Source organism: Calonectris borealis, chromosome 10, assembly GCF_964195595.1.
Source record: "Calonectris borealis chromosome 10, bCalBor7.hap1.2, whole genome shotgun sequence".
Lineage (NCBI taxonomy): Eukaryota > Metazoa > Chordata > Aves > Procellariiformes > Procellariidae > Calonectris > Calonectris borealis.
Window position 1 is genome coordinate 15,980,968 of NC_134321.1, and position 17,605 is coordinate 15,998,572.

Sequence of the window (17,605 nt, forward strand, 5' to 3'; positions counted from 1 at the left end):
TTAAGTCTTACTGTATGTATTGATAGAGCACACTATTTAAGTTCAGTACTATATGAAGAGTTTAATCCTTTTGCCCTCCTTCTCCACAGTCTGTTTAGAAGTTATTTTTCATATATGTATATCTGAACAGGAATATACATGAGTACATGAGTTATCTTGAGGGCTTCACCTCCAGATGAAAATTGGTAGAAAAAACTCAGAGCATTGTAAATTTTGATTAGAAATATCTTTCTGAAAGCTAGATAAAGTAAAATCAAACATGCAAGTATCTCTGAAAGTCATGATTTGTGACAATACTAGTGGAAATTTGCAGCCATAGCATTCTTTATTCTATTTTAAGTAAGAACTTGTATTCTTCTTACCTGGATATTGTCTGAAAAATCCTTTTGCACTTCCAAAGTACTGCCAGATGAGAGAAGGGTCACGATCAAAATTATCAACAAACACCTTATTTAAAGATTCTGACCAATAAACTCCATTTACAATGGCTGGATCTGGGGGAGGGGGGGGGGAGGAGGAGGAAACAGAGAAAAGTGATTTTCTCTAAATAGAATCTCTTGAACTCTATCATCTTCCACTACCTAAAAATCTAGTGACTGCAAACTACTGCAGAACATCTTTTGGTTTCTTTTGTCAATTAAGTGATTCAAAATAAATGATACACTTAAATAACAAAAGTGTGGTTAAAATACAGAGGAGACACCAGGCACAATTTTTAGATAAGTTAAAATTGCTCGTTAGACCATCTATTTGGAACTACTGTATCACTTGTTCTGGAGAACATGAGTCAATCTAATAATAGATTATTTACTCAATTTACTTTCCTTAAATGCATGGAATGTCTTATGGAAACACTTTATACTTTTTTTTTTTTTTAATCTTCAACTTGGTAATACCATTCTCTCTATATCTAAAAGTTTACATGTGGGAACAGAAAGTGAAATATCTTTTATTTCACACTTGAATGAATTATGATTACATACAAACACAAAACCTCATGACAAATAACACTAATTGTTATTTGGAAAACACTGGACCCAGATTTCACAATTACCTCATTATTTTTTATTCCCATAGAAAGAGAAATTCAAAGCAAATCCTTGATGTTGAAAATAAACTATTTCTGTTTGAAACATCCCCATCTATCAATTCCTAAAAACCCAGGCTGTCCAAGTGTGTTTTTAAGCTGCAGATTTGGTTAGATAGTGGGAAATCAGAAATAAATGAACATATCTTTAAAAGTTACTCATTTCAAACTGTGAATTTTGAAAGATGAGAAACAATAATATATATATATACTATATTCCCAATTCAATCTGTATGTGAAGTCAGCAGTTTAGAAAGGAAAAAATGGAATTAATGTCACAGATGTATTATTCCATTTGTAAAAGTGTGCATACATGAATACACAGTAACATTTGCTCAAGCATTTGAATAATGCTTCCATTAGCTTGCAAAATAATGTCGCTGTACTGATTTCAGAAGACTGCTTAGAATGTGATTTTAATGGAGTGGAAAAAAGGTGAATTGTTATCTTTCCTTACATTCATCAGGAAAAACAGCAGAAAAAGGGAAATGTTTCAGCTACAAATCTTTGAATGTTGCTTTCATCTAAATATTTAGGTTTACATAGATGGACTGCTGAAAAAGCAAGGTCAACAAAACAGGTGTTTTTAAAACACGTCTAGTATAGTTACTTGTTTCACTAAAAGATGAAATAGACATTTAAAATCTGTCCAACCAAACACATATCAAGCAAACCAATGTCACTAGTCCAAAAGTACTACTTCAGTTTTGCCTAGCTAGCAAAATCCATTGTCCGGTTGTTTCTAAGTCTGCAGCTACTCCAATAACAAGCTGTGATTAAGACATCACTAATTAACTGTCAAGACTGCCTATCCTGGGATTTATCATCAGTTTGTAAAAATATCCTCCTATTTCAGCGCCCCAAAATTTTAATCCATTGTTCAGCATTTAGACATTACGTGAGAAATGAAGCACTAAAATGAGAATCCAATTCTCAGTCCACTGGAACTTCCCAGTACTACTTCAAATATTGTTATTCTGGTTCTGCTCCTATACACAAGTTCTGGTGAAGTATCTGAATCACTAAAAAGCACTATTGACTCAGCATTACAATATTGAGATAAGGTGATAAGTTTAAGTCATCTTTGAAAAGAGCAACATAGTTCAGAGGGTTGGTTTTGGATGTGTTTTTTTTTTCTTTTCCCTTGGAATTGTTGCTAGAAAAGCCTCTTTAGAGGAAAAACAAGGAACCTTTCCTCAGCCTCTAGAGAACAATAAGCCCTTCATATATGCTTCAATCATCAGGATTTGTGAAAAGCCAAACCAATCAAACAGAATAATTCTATCTTAATTTATATTTAAAATAAACTGTAGTTTATTTTAGTAGTGGTAGTGGTTCTTAGCAACTCACATTCGGATCTCATTCCAAGACTGCACATTGCACCTTCGTATTGTACAATATCATCAGTTTATCAGATGTCTTCTATCCTAGATTCTTTCAGAGGCTAATTTTTAATGCCCTTTCCTAATTAATCTGTGCTATAGTGCCACTCATCTAAGTAGAACCTTCACTCTGCCTCCCAACCCAATGATAATTTCCTTTAATTTCTATATACACTCCAGCTCCATGAGGTCACGGGACAACTTTAGTCCACCTATTAAGCTCTAAACTGAATGTGCAATCCTTCCAGTGACATTTGAAAAAAATATATTTATATTAAAAAATACATATATAAAGCTACTTTAAAAAAATTCATATTAAAATATCCATGCCACCACAGTAGTGGATTACTTTTTTTAGCCCATCTATGAAAAGCCACTTAACATGTTTATATATCGGTACTACAGATTAGAGAACTCCATGGAAATAGAATCAGGATTTTTTCCTTGAGCCTGATTGGTTGAGTCTATATTCTGCATCAGGTTGACAACACTAATCACTAATCATCCAAATGCTGATCACCATAAACATTAATCCACTCTGAAACTAATAGGAATTTTTTAGCTGAAAGGAGCATTAAGCAGGCATTTTAAATAAGAGGGCACAATTAAAATGTGATCTATGATGACTGGGTTCCTTCAAAATGAAACCCAGTGACAATTCATTCTGTTATGCTGGCTGTTCTTTTTACAATATACCAAGTTACATTTTATGCATCAACCATTTTTATAAAAAAGCAAATAAGGTCACACTCAGTTTAATCCTTAGAATACAAAGAAAAGCGAAGTGGGGAAAAAATGTATTTACAGTTCAAAACTGCAGACCTACAGACTTCATATGGAAATCACGGTTCTTTACTGGCTACTGTATCTTCAGGCAGAAAGATTTCAAACCCAAGCTTCTTGTTCCGAATTTGATAATGACTGTTATGTGGATGCATCTCTGTCCACATGCACCATCCTAAATACAACTGAGTTCCTGACCATATATCCTCATTAAAATTTTACAGCCTCATCTTCTAATAACCTATATTGTTAAGTTTGTAGTTCTGGGCAACTTCCAATTTTAGTAATTACACTAAATTGCTTAAAATGCCTCCACTACTTCATTTAGAAACAGTATTCTTAAGTTTTTGTATTACTGGTGAATGTGATCTTCATGCCCAAAATAGTTATATGTCAGTAGTGGTAAATTAATGCTTGTGAATATTCAGAAATTTGGGGAGGGAGAAAAGGAATAAAAGATAAAGCCTAATATAAACGCAAAAGCATTAACATGATGTTATGGGGCTCAAAGACAATAAGTGTAAATAGCTTCTGCCACAATTCTTGAAACATAATTTCTGCTTTTGCTTCCCAGCAGCAACAGCTAAAATATAATTTAAAAATTCCCTTTCCCTTGCCTTTTAGATGGGCTGGCTTGCAATTATGTGGGATTTTGCTCTACTGCTGTTTGTGTAGCTGTTACCTGTTTTTTAATGATATTTAATATAAAACCAACCCCTAGGCAAACAGGTACACCAACACAAATCTGAAACATAATTGCCAAAGAACAGTACAAACCCATGTAGCAATTAAGTTGCTGTCATAGATACTGCTGACCTGAAGAAATAGGTCTGAAGTCTCAACAAAGGCAACCAAGGTGTGCAGACTGAAAGATGTGCAACAGCATGCCAAAGGTTAGCACTATAATGAAATGTGTTTTAATTCACAGAATCCATTAAAATATCTAGAGTAGAATAAGTCTATGGAACAAAACTAATACTTATACAACACATTTTGCTTTCTAATTATTCCAGCAAGCTTTATAGAAAATAAGGAGACCACTGAGGAATTCAGTGACTATGAAGAAAATGCAGAACACACATCTTTCTTGCCATAATTTCCTTTATTACCAAGAAAAAATGTTACCAATGATCCTTAGTTTTTTTTCCCCTATTATATTACCATTGTAATATAATCATTAATTTCTCCTGGAAAGCTGACAAAGATGCTGGCATCCAAAATGGTGTTCCTTCTTGTAATATCTGACGATCTCGGGGGCAGCCCCTAACATTGCAGAGCAGTACTGTCATGCAACAAAGGAGTACAAACACAGCCTACAGGACCAAGCACTGGAAAAGGAATGCAAAATCCAGCACCCTTTTGGCTCAAAGATAGCAACAATATTAGCTTAGTTTTGATGACACTGACAACATATTTAGTCTGGTCATATTTTAAAGAATAACAAAATCACATACTTTGCTGGGACATACACCAACAATCTAATAATTATACTACTCAACACTAATATGAATGCTTTTCAGGGTGGTCCAACGTATTCAAGAGCTGGGGCTGGATGCCAATTTTGGCAACTGCCTTTGCTTTTATTCTCTCTCTTCCCCTCCCTCTGCCTCCACTGGGTAATGTGGATGCATCAGCTCACAGATCAAAGCATCTGGCCATCTGTAGACACACAAGAAGGTGTTTGTCCATTTTGCTTCATATGCTGAGAACCATTCACCAATGTCAGAAATCACATTCCCTCCTCATAAGTATGTCAGGTGGTAAAGACTTCAAGTGCGTGACTCTATAGAGGCATAGTAGTAGGTATTTAGTTGTTTCAGCTTCCAATGTTGCCCTAATAACATTCGTCTTCTCCTTTGAAGTGGCAGCAGAAGAATTGGAGTATGGCCAGATATGTTTATTTTTATGCTGAGTTTCATGAGTGGGTTTGGGGGTTTTGGGTTGGGTTTTTTTTTTGTGAACAAGGTAGTCTAAGATTCAACTTTAGTTCATTTGAAAGCCAGAATTACAGCTGCGAACTCCTCACTGACACCATTCTGGGATAGAGATTCAGTTCTGACTCTGCTAAGAGCTTGCCATCTAATGAATTATAAAAAATGTCCTGCAGCAAATCAGTGTACCTTTGAGATCACCCATTCATCTACTGACCCGCTTTGACCCTGCTTAACTTATCAGATGTAACAGCTAAAAGCAACCAGTATGTGGGCAGACCTGTGAATCAGTTAGAGCAAAGCTCTGGAAACAGCATAGAAGCAGGATCTATGAACACAGAGCATTACTTTTTTTAAAAATTAAAGGAGGAACTCGGAGCAAAAGTCAAAGGCTTCACTTAATGTCTATCCCAGGAAGAACTAGAAAGATGCTGCCTTAATAGAGCTGTTGTCACAGGAGCCAGGCACATAGGGCAGTTACACCTATCACTACACAGCACAGTCTAACGAAATAGGATTGCCTACCCAGCAATTGTTAAGAGGTCTTCAGCTGAGGAGAACTAAAGTCAAAACCCAATACTCCTGACAGATGATCACTCCATAAATTAATGTGACCGCAGATACCAGGATATTTCTGTATTTTCAGAAAAACACACTCATTTCCACATTTTTGCAGGATATGAATTGAAGACTATGAAACCTGAAAGACTGGTAAGAAAATACCACACCACAGAACTCTAGGATGCCAGGGTGTGACTGAGAGCCAGGGCAAGCAACATGAAAAACCACTGCTAGAAAGAGTTTTCCAAGTAGGAAAGAGAAAACAAATGCTCAGAATATAGGAAGTAACCAAATTGAATAGAGACCCTATATGCACTGCAATTTCATCACAGAAGCAAAATTAGTCTTGAATACTGAAAAAAGAGCCAGTTCTGACACATGGCAAGAAGAAATTTCTGCACAGGCTGATAGAACAGTGACTATCAGCAACCAGGAAATCTAAACCTCTGCAAGTGGCAGGGCAGGTAAAAGTGTCATAACAAACAATACAAGAAGCCAGTGGAACACACAGCGAATTAGAGGAAAAGAAAGCAAACGTGACTGCTGCTAAATGAAGCCAACTGTGCTGTAAAATATTTAACTCACAACATACTAAAAGGGACAATTTATTGCCAAAGCGATATATGAAAAAGGCAAGGCACAGCCTTGGAAATAAAAGTCATCCTTATGGAAATATCTCAAGGACAGACCAGTTCACAAATCTTTACAAAAGCCATTTAAAACACAAGATCATGTCAACCTGTAAACTAACATTTCATGATAAATCTCTAATTCCTATTGCTCAGATATTCAGAGAGAGACATGGAGTTATAAAACAGGCCAACTTAGTTACACGACACAGTCCAGTGAAGACCAACAAACAATGCTTTGAACAGGAGATGTTAAAGACCTAGTTTTATCAACATATCGTGCCTCTTGCATACAACAAATGGAGGCATGAGAACCTTTAGAGAGAAATGTTTTAGCTTGTAAAATGCATTACAGTCGTACTGAGCTATAATAAACTAAACTTTGACTGCTACATTCCTGGGAGTATCAACACAGTATGAATGTGCAAGTATCAGATATGACAGCACACTTATCTATTAGCATGACAAGTCACTGTCTCTCATCCTCTCAAATCAACAGTCTTTTACCGCTGTAGTGCTTTGTAATCCTTGTGTAGCACTTCTTCCTTGCACAAAAGATCGCTTGCACAATTTGAGTAGAATGGAAGTTTTACTCAAACAAAAAATAGTTGGAAAAAGCCTCACAGATATGAAAATGTTCAGCTGGTTCAAAACCTCTGAAGCTAGTATTAAAACATACTGAAAAATTGAGCAGATGCACAAATGCATGTTGGGATGAATACATTACAAAATCAGTTATGAATTCTTAAACACTATTTGCTCCTTCAGGAATGTGCCAAATAAAAGCTGCAAGAAAGACACCTAGATAAACAAAGTACAGTGTAAAAACATCTTTGTAAGTTTTTAGGCAAACAATATTTTGAAACAGTTTATATTCTAGCCAAGCATATTAATACTTGACCAGAAGAGCAAGCCTTCTTTTCTCTTCACACAACACAAATCCAAGAAAAATCACAGAAGGGTCTGTGTTATGTAGCAGGATGGAGAGACAAATTATTACTGTATTCTAAAATAGTAGACAAAATTAATAAAATGTATCTTTAGATAAACTTCTATGATTCTTTGTCAAATGTCAATCTTCTCTGCTCCATACTAAACAAAAGCTAGAATTTTTACATCTGCCATACAACCATTTAATCAAATGTTTTTGCATACTTAGTTCTAAAGGTTTTCAGAAACCCAGAACTATTACGTCGATTACCACTAAGTTTACAGATTAAGAATGCTTTTCCAACATAGTTCATAGAGAACATAAAGTCTTGAAAAATCTTTAAATAAAGCAAAATAAACTGATAAACAAATACAACTCCCCAATGCATTCCTAGCATATAAACCCAGTCCATTAAAAATAATCTTGTATTGAATCGTGAGATTTTTTTCATTAATATATTCCACGCTAAAAGATACCCTGGGTACTTTTCCCTGTTTGTTATTTCAAGAAAATAACCGAACATACCCTGATTCCCCGATTGATTTTTCTCATTAAAATAATGAAATAAACACAACTAATGAAAGTTAGCACTTTAAAAGAGAACAAACCAATTACAATTCATTTTCATTATTTTTTTAAAGGTATAGGACTATGGGAAAAAGAGGGAAACAGTTTGCACACCAGAGGCTAATGATGAGCAAAAGCCTACAAGAAATTCTCCACAGGCACAGATAGAAAATCGAAATAACTTCTCTCAAAGAATAATTAGGCATATAATACTAATAACATGTTTAGTGTATAATACATATATTTACACAGACACCTCCTGTATACAGCTGTAACAATAGAGGTACAGTGGGTTTTTTGTTTGTTGTTGGCTTGGGTTTTTTTAATAGGCTCAAACCTTTCTTCGGGTTACACAGTGATTACACAAAAAGGGAAGAGAGCACCAAGAAAACCTCAAGAAGAATGTTTTTCCAGACTCAAAATGCAGAGAATAAAAGTAAAGAGGAGGACACTTTGTATGTGTAAAGCGACTAAATTTCTTTGCACTTGGTGCAAGACAAAGGCAACTGCTTTTGGGACAGGACAATGATGCCCTAATTGATGTTTTTTAAACCTGCTTGGGTGGAATTTATTCCTATTGCTGCTGAAGGAAGAAGAACCATGAATCTTTTTGCAGACACACACATTAAATAAATAATACCTGGCTTTGGGCACTAACTTCTGTTCCAGGTAGGAAACTGATCCACAAGGTAACAAAAAACCACTTCAGTCTCACAAAAAGAAGGAATTATGTTTATAAATTATTTTTGGAGAAAGTGAATTTCAAACTTTTATTAAATTTTAAAAATGTATGCCTAAATGATAATTCATACCATTCCCTTTTTATCCCGCAATATAACATGTATTTCATCTAAGAACTTTTCACCGTTGCATTCTGGACTGACCTTTCAAACAAGCAACATGTCACCAACACATCTTTAAAAGCCAAATGCAGCTGGATGAGGCTACACTAATTAAGCCAGCCCAACATGTTTAACTGTTTCCTTACTGGTTCTGCAGTTGTGACTGTCTGGGGACAGATTCCATAATGTCAGTGCTGACATGCTTACAGTTTCTTTTTCATTCAGTGATGCTAATTGTAAACAGGTGAGAAGAGAACTTATTTCACCTTAAGGGATGGTTGGGTAAAGTAGGTAATCCCCAGAATAACAAAAAATGAAGCTGAAATAACTTAATCGTACTTCTATTCAGGTAAGCACCCCAAACACAACATGTCTCCAAATCAGAGATGTTGAGAGTATGGACAGTAATCGTTCTTGGGTTAAAACCAGTTAAAAAGTCTCAGTTAACTGTAGATTAAAATGTTCTCTCTTCAAGTTCAGTAAGTTCACTCGGATTCAAAGAAAAGTTGCCATTGCCTTGCTTCTTATTCATATTCTCAGTCTAGCAATACTTTTGCTTTTGTGTTTCATTTACTTCATTCTTGAAAATTTTGTCTTTGTAGTCCACACTCTTCCCCTACTGTTCAAAGGGTTGACATGCCATTTCTCTCATTGGCCATTCCAATATAACATCCCTCAAAGTAATACAGGTGAGTTGCAGCAAGTGGGGACAAAATTCAGTTTGAACATATAAACCTGAGACATTTTCTAGAGAGGTAGTCAGTGGGACCCAATATGAACTTATGCTCATGGAACTTGAGGCAACAAATCTCCCTGTGTTCACACTGAGCCCACTTACACATACACCCAGGTAAGTGCAGTGCAGAACCATACTAAGATACCAAGTCCAGTGCTGGAAGTCACAGAGCTGAACTAGCATGGCAGCAAGCATGAGCTAATGAGGAGCCTTATAGCAGGATTCATTATCTGCAACTCCACATTCTGCAGTAGCCTTTTAACACTCTCAGTTGAGCTCCAATGTGTACTGTGGATATGCCTTTATACAATCCTATATGGGTTACCTAGTACCCAGGCCCAAGTGGACAGCAATAACAGCATTAAAGAGCTGCTGCTTCCAACCCTTCACAATGGGAGCTAAAACGGTGGCTCCACAGCTTCTAATCAGTCATCAGAGAAGTTAATACTCATCAGAGACAATAATACAAAAAAAAAAGGAAAGATAAAAGAGGAGACACAGTAATTTTCTACCATTATAGGCCAATGGTAAATTATTGTCACTTTCTTGCCCCTGGAAGCAACAAGGAAGTAGGGGAGACATCATGATCAACAGAGGTGTCTCAGGTCAAAAAGCCTCTTAATATTATACCTGGAATAGTGTGCATTAACAAACCTTCACTATCTCACATTTGTCAAAAGGCAAAGCCCAACCCCGAGTAACTAAGCAACAGCTGCTGAATAAGGAGTGGTAGAGAATAGGGCTTTTTAGAAGAAAAACTTAAAATGTTACCGTGTAGCCTGTATCTGACATCTAGTTGCCATGGTGATGTGGATGTATTAGAAACATACAGATTAAATCCACAGCCAGAGACAGACAGACTAGGCTACAAGAAAGATAAAGCACAGTACACATCTTGCGTGGTGATGCCAAGATTTCCAAAAGGCTTGCTGTTAAAGACAGAGAATTGAAGGGGGGGGGGAGTAAAAAAAAAAAAAAAAAGAAAAAGAAAAGAAAAAAAAATCTGTGAAGCTAAAGCCCTTTGCAAGAACAAAGCAGCAGCCTGAGTAGACTCTGGGAATCAGATCTGAGGCAGAATTTGAGCAAAACCAGATGGAACAAGTGGAGAAGTCTGTGCATCTTTGTCCAATAGCCAGTAAGAGTTAAAACAAAGAAATATGGGAAGATAGGAAATTCTCTGCAACCTTGACTAAATCAGTTAGACTAAGAAAGTTCCTTTTAAATTAAACAATGACCAAAGTTAGGAAGACAGTGCAAACACTGTCCTAGAGAACTTAAAATGCAAAGACAAACAATTCAGGGGAAGGATTTCAAAATATAAATACAGCAGTCCAGGACAGTATATGGCCATGTCTATATAAATAACAACTCCAGAATGTTGAATTTTCAGAAGCATAGTCCATAAAATCATATACGACAGACAATCATACAGACAAGATTTTATTTCTTAATGTCACACCTTGCAGGGAAAGGGTTTTACATATCTGCTAGCTGTAGATTATAATCTTTCTGCATCACTTGAGAAATGAATTTTTTTGGTTCTAATATTCTAGAAAATAGGTAATCGATTTTGACAGCCACTTGAAAGGCGTTGATAGGAAAGTATGACTGAACGATATTCATAGCTCTTTTTAAGCACCAAATTGAAAAAACCTCACTTAATCAAAAAATGGTTGTGGTTCATCACGTTTCAATATCTTTTAGAGAAGGCTCTATTACATGCAGCAGATTTTTTTTCCCATGCAAGCAAAACTTTTGATTAGAGTCTGCATTTATTGACCTGTAGTGCATAAACACATCTTTTAACATGCAGCGAAAATCATGCAATGGAGATACCATTTGACACAGGTGATATTCTTTACCAGGCTCTAAATTGTTCAAGCAAAACTTAAAGATAATTTGTAAGTCTAAGTCTTCTTTTGCAATGTTCCCAGCATTCAAGAAGTAAACATGGTAAGCAGAAAAGCACAGACTAAACCTGATGCTTTTGTTACTAAAGATACCGAGTTCAGAATTATTCAAAGCTGTAATTGCATTCATACTGTTTGTAAATAATTTCTTAAAACATTAGTAATTATAAAGATAGAAAGATAGGAAGGAAGGAAATAACTACAAGAAAAGAAAGAAAACATCTTGCGATAGGACAAGGGGTAATGGTTTTAAACTAAAAGAGGGTAGATTCAGACTAGATATAAGGAAGAAATTTTTTACAATGAGGGTGGTGAAACACTGGAACAGGTTGCCAAGATTGGTGGTAGATGCCCCATCTCTGGAAACATTCAAGGTCAGGTTGGACGGGGCTCTGAGCAACCTGATCTAGTTGAAGATCTTTCTAATCTTCTAATGAAGATGACCTCTAAGGGTCCCTTCCAACCCAAACTATTCTATGATTCTATGATCTACAATCCAGAAAATAATATGAGAGCACACAAATAATTGATTGCCAACTTTCCATAGTAATAACAGGAATAATCAAAACACAAAGCCTTTAAAAAAAGGTTTAAGTCATATGATAAAATCTGTACTTTCAACAGCCAGTAAAAGATAGGTGACAAGAGAGACAAAGAGAAGCACAAATGCAGTACACATGTGCTACAAATAATCGTGTCATGAGCAAAGCCATAAGGGAAAGAGATAAAGCCTATTTCTGCTGAAGAGTATTGCAAGCTTGTAAAAAAAGACCAAATCTAATATGCTAAGCCATGGAAGAATGCTAAATATGGGCTCTCCACATGGAAAGCAACTGAATTGTGAAAATAATAAGAGCAATAATAAAAAATTGAATTGAAATCCATAGGAAAATATAGGATATTTATAGTCATCTTGTCTCTGAAATGAGTGAAGTCCAAATATACTTCAAGACTTGTAAGATACTTTTTAATCACTTCTTTTATAAATCCGTATTTACTCAGAGCAATCACTGTTACGGAGTCAAAACGGTTGCTAATACTTGAATGTATTTCAAATCCAATGGCGTGGAATTAGTCTCAGTGTGGTATTAATTTAAGGAAAAATGAATTTAGACTATTATTAATAAAGACTTCTTATCTTTTTACAGATTATTGAACTTTTAATTGTATTTTACATTCATGAACCATTTTTTAAAAATGCTGATGACACAGCTTGAGACTCTCAGCAACATATTGTGTGCCTTATGTTTGTTAGTTCAGTTGACATAAACCATATCTCCTGTTGACAGAAATGCTTGAAAATATTCATGGACTTCAGCATTTATCACAGAAAAACTGCAGTTATGGAAAGCACTGATAAAATCCCTTCTTCTATTTCAAAAACATCAGAACAGCAACTATACCACAGTGTGAGGATGGAAAGAACAGACGGAAGACAGTCAGACAGACTTCTCTAAGTTAAAATTGATATTATTGCTTTTATTTTTCAAAGCAGCAGATTAACTCTTGGACTGTATAACACTGATCATCAAATTTTATTTTCTATCTTGGTTCTTCTGCTCTGTCAGTAAAGACACAGCAACGACTTGTGGTCTTGTGCTAAGGCTACTAGTTCATTATCTAAATATACCTGGATAGATATCTGACAATCTGCAATCCAATGTCATCTTTTTCTTTTTTTCCTCTTTCTTTTTTTTTTTTAACACCTCAATCAAAAAAGATTTGGAGAAATTAATTTTTCATCTGCCCACGCCCACACTATTCTCCAGCTTCCTTAAAAAAGATCTTCCCCATAACATACCTATATTTCCTAATTTAACAGAGAATCAGGCTCAATTATGTAAAAAATGTAAAAGTAACTTACTAAGGCACCTGCCAATTTATGATAACAGAGATTTTATAAGCTAACCAGTCTCTGGGCTGCTGATAGGTATTTGCCAAAGACCAGCCAATCTGATAATAAGAAAAAATCCTTCCTAGTGCCAAAACAGCGATTAGCAGAATGCACGTATCACAGTCTAATGTCAGGGGTAGGAAAGAGGGAACTGTTATTAAGAAGAGATTTTTAAAAGTCAATTATGATTATTTGATTTAAACCATATTTTTCATCTGCTCCCCTCTCAAATACATTACAGTAGGGAATGAAGACTTAATTACAAAATTCAGAAAAACATGACTGTGACCCCAAAATGTACTTCCAAATCATGTGGCAGTACTATGAAATATAACTTGCTTGATGTAACAAAGAATGGGAAAATTCAGTCTTTTATACTGGTAGACATTATGAAACGTCAGACAAAGTTGTACGAAAATACTACGAGAAATGTATTCAGTAAAATAATGTCAACATTAGAAAGAAATCCGTGTAAGCACTGTGCTAAAACATCATGTAACTTCCTTATTTAAAACGTAATCATATAAGGAAAACATTGAAACATAGTTCAATAGTATAAGCCCCATTCTCCATTATAAATGAAAGCTGGAAAGTAACTTTCCAGACCCAACATTTTTGAGGAAATTTTATGCTCTATTTTGACATATCATTATCAAAATCAGTAATTGACTCTAACATATTTTCTTCTCCCTGCACAGAGCACACTTCCTCCCTGAAGCAGAGTCCATCACCTTTTAGATGGAGCAGTTATTGATATCAAGTTTCTAAAAAAGGAAAATGCCTTTGAATAGCTATCTGCACATGCCCAGACACTAGTATTTTAATTCAGCTTAAGCAACAAGTAAGAAAGCAGGAAGGTGCTTCAAAATGCCTTCCTGAATCAGAAAGCCACTTATGAAAGATAGTTATTATTGTAGACTTTACTGTATGTAGTCACGTTAATATGCTCCTTTTGTGCATTACCCACTACATCCTGCTTTTCCACATACAAATCATCATTTCACCTTGGGCACTTCAAAGACAGTAATCAATTCTTTTCACAGAGTCTAAGAATTCTTCCAAGCTAGGAGTAGACATTTCCCTGTTTAAACTAATTTGAACAGACATAATTGTAAATCAAACTAGGAAGAAAAATTTCCAAAATTGAGAACAGAACAAGCCTATTCATTTGTACCAGCATGGTGCTTCTGCTTGTGTGCACCTAGAATGATGGGCATTTAAGTATTTATGCTATATTCCCCCCAGGACTTTACTAGGAGTAAAATGCAAAATCCCAAGTTAAAAGATGTAGATGTCAGTTCCACAGAACTTTGAAGCATAGGCTTCAATCTCCCCACACAGAGCAGAGTAGTTCAGCAAGCGTTAAATTTTGAGACAATGAAAATCAGTGGAACATAACTGTTTGTGGGCAGGTGGCATGCACTTGGTGCGGTGCTGAAGAGCACCAGATTGCTGAGCCAGGTCTAAAACTCTCCAATAATCACAGAGTTTAAAGTGAGAAACTGTGCCTTGGAAACAAACTATGGGAAAACAAGCAAGCACTAAGATACTGGCATACAAAAATATCATGTCTCTCAAAAGCTGCTATGTCGTATGCTGTACAAATGGAAGACAGTGCAGAGCTGTGATCTATCTGTCTCTGGATGGGAAGCAAAATAGAGACATTAACCTTGTGCTGCACCTTAATAAATTAAAATTCTTCTGATCTAGGACTTGACAACTTAGTTTCAGAACCATGGCCACAAAACTATCTTGCATCCGTAATATTTCCATGCAATACTCCAATGAATCACGCATATATGCCAACATCCTTTGTGGTAAGAACAGGCTGCACAACTCTCCACCATGTAGCACAGATGTGCCTATATGTCTTTTCCTCCGACATTCACTAGTGATGAAAACAAAAATACATTTAAAATAATCAAAAGCATTTAGAATTTGAAAATCTATTGTTTATCTGGTAGTAAGTTTGGACTCTTTCCTCAATGACTTTTAATAAATACAAAAACCTCAATGGATAACTAAGTCTTGCAAAGCTGTAGAATGTGTTTAATTCCACTGTCAGCTATATTAATAGGATGAAGTTTTATCCTGTAGGAAATATTCCTCCATTATAAAATTCAGCAAGTAAAACAAGATTATATATATAGTAAACTAGAAACGACAACAAAGGAAAAAACTCCCATTAGTTTAAATCAACTTATGTAAGCCTACTTCACTTCTATTGCCAAGAGAAATTATTTTTCTTCTCTCTCCCTCTTTCTTTTTTTTAAGGCAAAATCAGACATGTTGCTCAAACTGCAACTGATCTGATTCCAGTAAAGAGATTATCCTCTTTCCCCAATCTACCTCTATCGACACATGTCTACCTCCTCCACCATCTCTCAGAGACTACTGTCCAGAGCTGGTAGATAAATTCACATACAGTCACGCCCACCCTAGTTCTGTCAAAATGATTCTATTTTCAAACACTCTGCTAGGAAAAAATGCTGATCTGATTCCTTTTACCAAACCAGTTTCAGGAAGAGCTTACAGAACAGCTTATGACAGCTGGTTTGAATGGGACAGTAATACCCAGCAAGTACAAGTGGCAGAGAGCAGTCATTTCTTATCCCCCAACAACCTGCAGCTGACATCATACATCCAAATTGTGCTTTGAGATACTTCACAACTTCTTTATAGGTAATTCATCTCCAAAAAAAGGTACAGAAAGCCTTGTCATAATCATAAGCACAAAGGAGATAAAGCAAGAAGTAGCTTATACAGAAAATGGAGATATAAGTTTAGGATTGAAAGTAGGAGAAAATGTTTTTTTGGTAAGCAGGAAAAAAAATGTAATGACAAAAGGAATACAATGTGCAGTAGTCAAAATGTTAGTACAGGCCTAAATGAGAAATAGTTGGTGCGAGGATAAAACTATGCAAGTTCACCTAAGAGTGAGTTCAAAACTAGGCCTGAATAACCACATTCATTCTTTGTGTCTTCTTGGGGAGACAAAGAAAGGAGATGGAAGTAGCAGATACCCAACTAGGAAAGTAAAACTGACCTCATTCTAAAAGGCATTTTTATTTTTTAAGAGTATTTAGAAAGGTTTTCTTTGTGTGTGTAATATTAATATTAAATAGTCATATTAAATAGTCATATTAATTACTCCAGACCAAATCTGGAGGCAGAGCTACAGTGAAGATGAGACATAAGGTTTTTAGAAATAATTATTTTTACTTGAAAAAGCGCTCAGGCACAGAAGTCTCTCTTTAGATCTAAATTTCTTACAGTGAAGAAATTATTACACTGAGCACTTCTACTCTAAACAAAGATTCAGTAAAGACAGTGTTTTTTTGTATCCAGCTGTTATTAGAACCCATTTAGTTTCGTTATTCTCTTTCTACTGTAAAAGACCTGCATCACTTCACTTTTCATTGTATTAATTTGTATCTAAAGGTCTGAGTGAGATCTTGTTTACCCATGTAAAAAATAAATTATTCAAGGCAATCAAATTATAGAGGTATGTACCTAAGAATCTTACTATCTACCCTTGATTCCCAAACAGAGGCTGTAGACATTAAACTTCTTAAAATCCAAAATTCTAACTACTTATTTGTAACAACAAAAGGCAGTTAAACAAAAGACACTTTTTGAGAAAACATATAGTGCATCAACTGTCCCTATAAATCACTACAATTCTTACACTTTACAGTTATTCTGGAAATGTTCAAGTCCCAGAAATATTCAAGAAATGCTGGAGTAATTCCCCAGAAATGGAAAAGGATTAGAAAATCTTCCAGATGGGCAGATGCCTGCTCTGATGTATCTAAGTAGCTGCCTGTTTGCATTCCTAGGGACGGAAGAGGCAACTACAGTCTAATACTGATTTTGCAACGGTAATGTCATTGGTCTCAAGGAGTCCAACCCTCTAGTTTGCACCAGTACTTGATAAAGGAGAATTTAGTGCCAGCTAAATTAGTTAGTCAATTATGTTAGTTAGTGAATTAGTCTAACTCTTTTTAACAACTAAGAACACTAGGAGAATGAGAGTGTAAAATTTGCAAAGTACAAAAGCCCACAATTCTGAGGACCTAAGGGAAAAACAGAAAGGTACAATAAAAAGATAGTTTAAAAGGCAAGGAGAAGTGCTTGCATCTAGAGATTTCTGAAGTATTGAAAAGAGAACCTGGGCTTTTCCCCTTTCTACAAACTACAAATGTAAAGTTTACCGTATCATATAAACAAAGACTGACTGCAAAAGCTCAAAAACAGGAGTTGTTTTCTGTTGATATTGAGATAATGTATTTATCAGCACCCTCTTGAATTTCCTAGGTTTTATGCCACATTAAATAAGCAGATGAGATCCT

At 35.5% G+C, this 17,605-nt stretch overlaps 1 protein-coding gene across 1 annotated transcript in view; it reads right to left on the reverse strand.

Moving 5' to 3' along the window:
- Positions 1 to 17,605, reverse strand: part of CACNA2D3 (calcium voltage-gated channel auxiliary subunit alpha2delta 3) — a 471,854-nt gene that overhangs the window by 268,999 nt on the left and 185,250 nt on the right. The window contains exon 6 of the mRNA XM_075159074.1: positions 363 to 494. Coding sequence (XP_075015175.1) covers positions 363 to 494 — 132 coding nt within the window. The remainder of the gene's footprint in view (positions 1 to 362; positions 495 to 17,605) is intronic.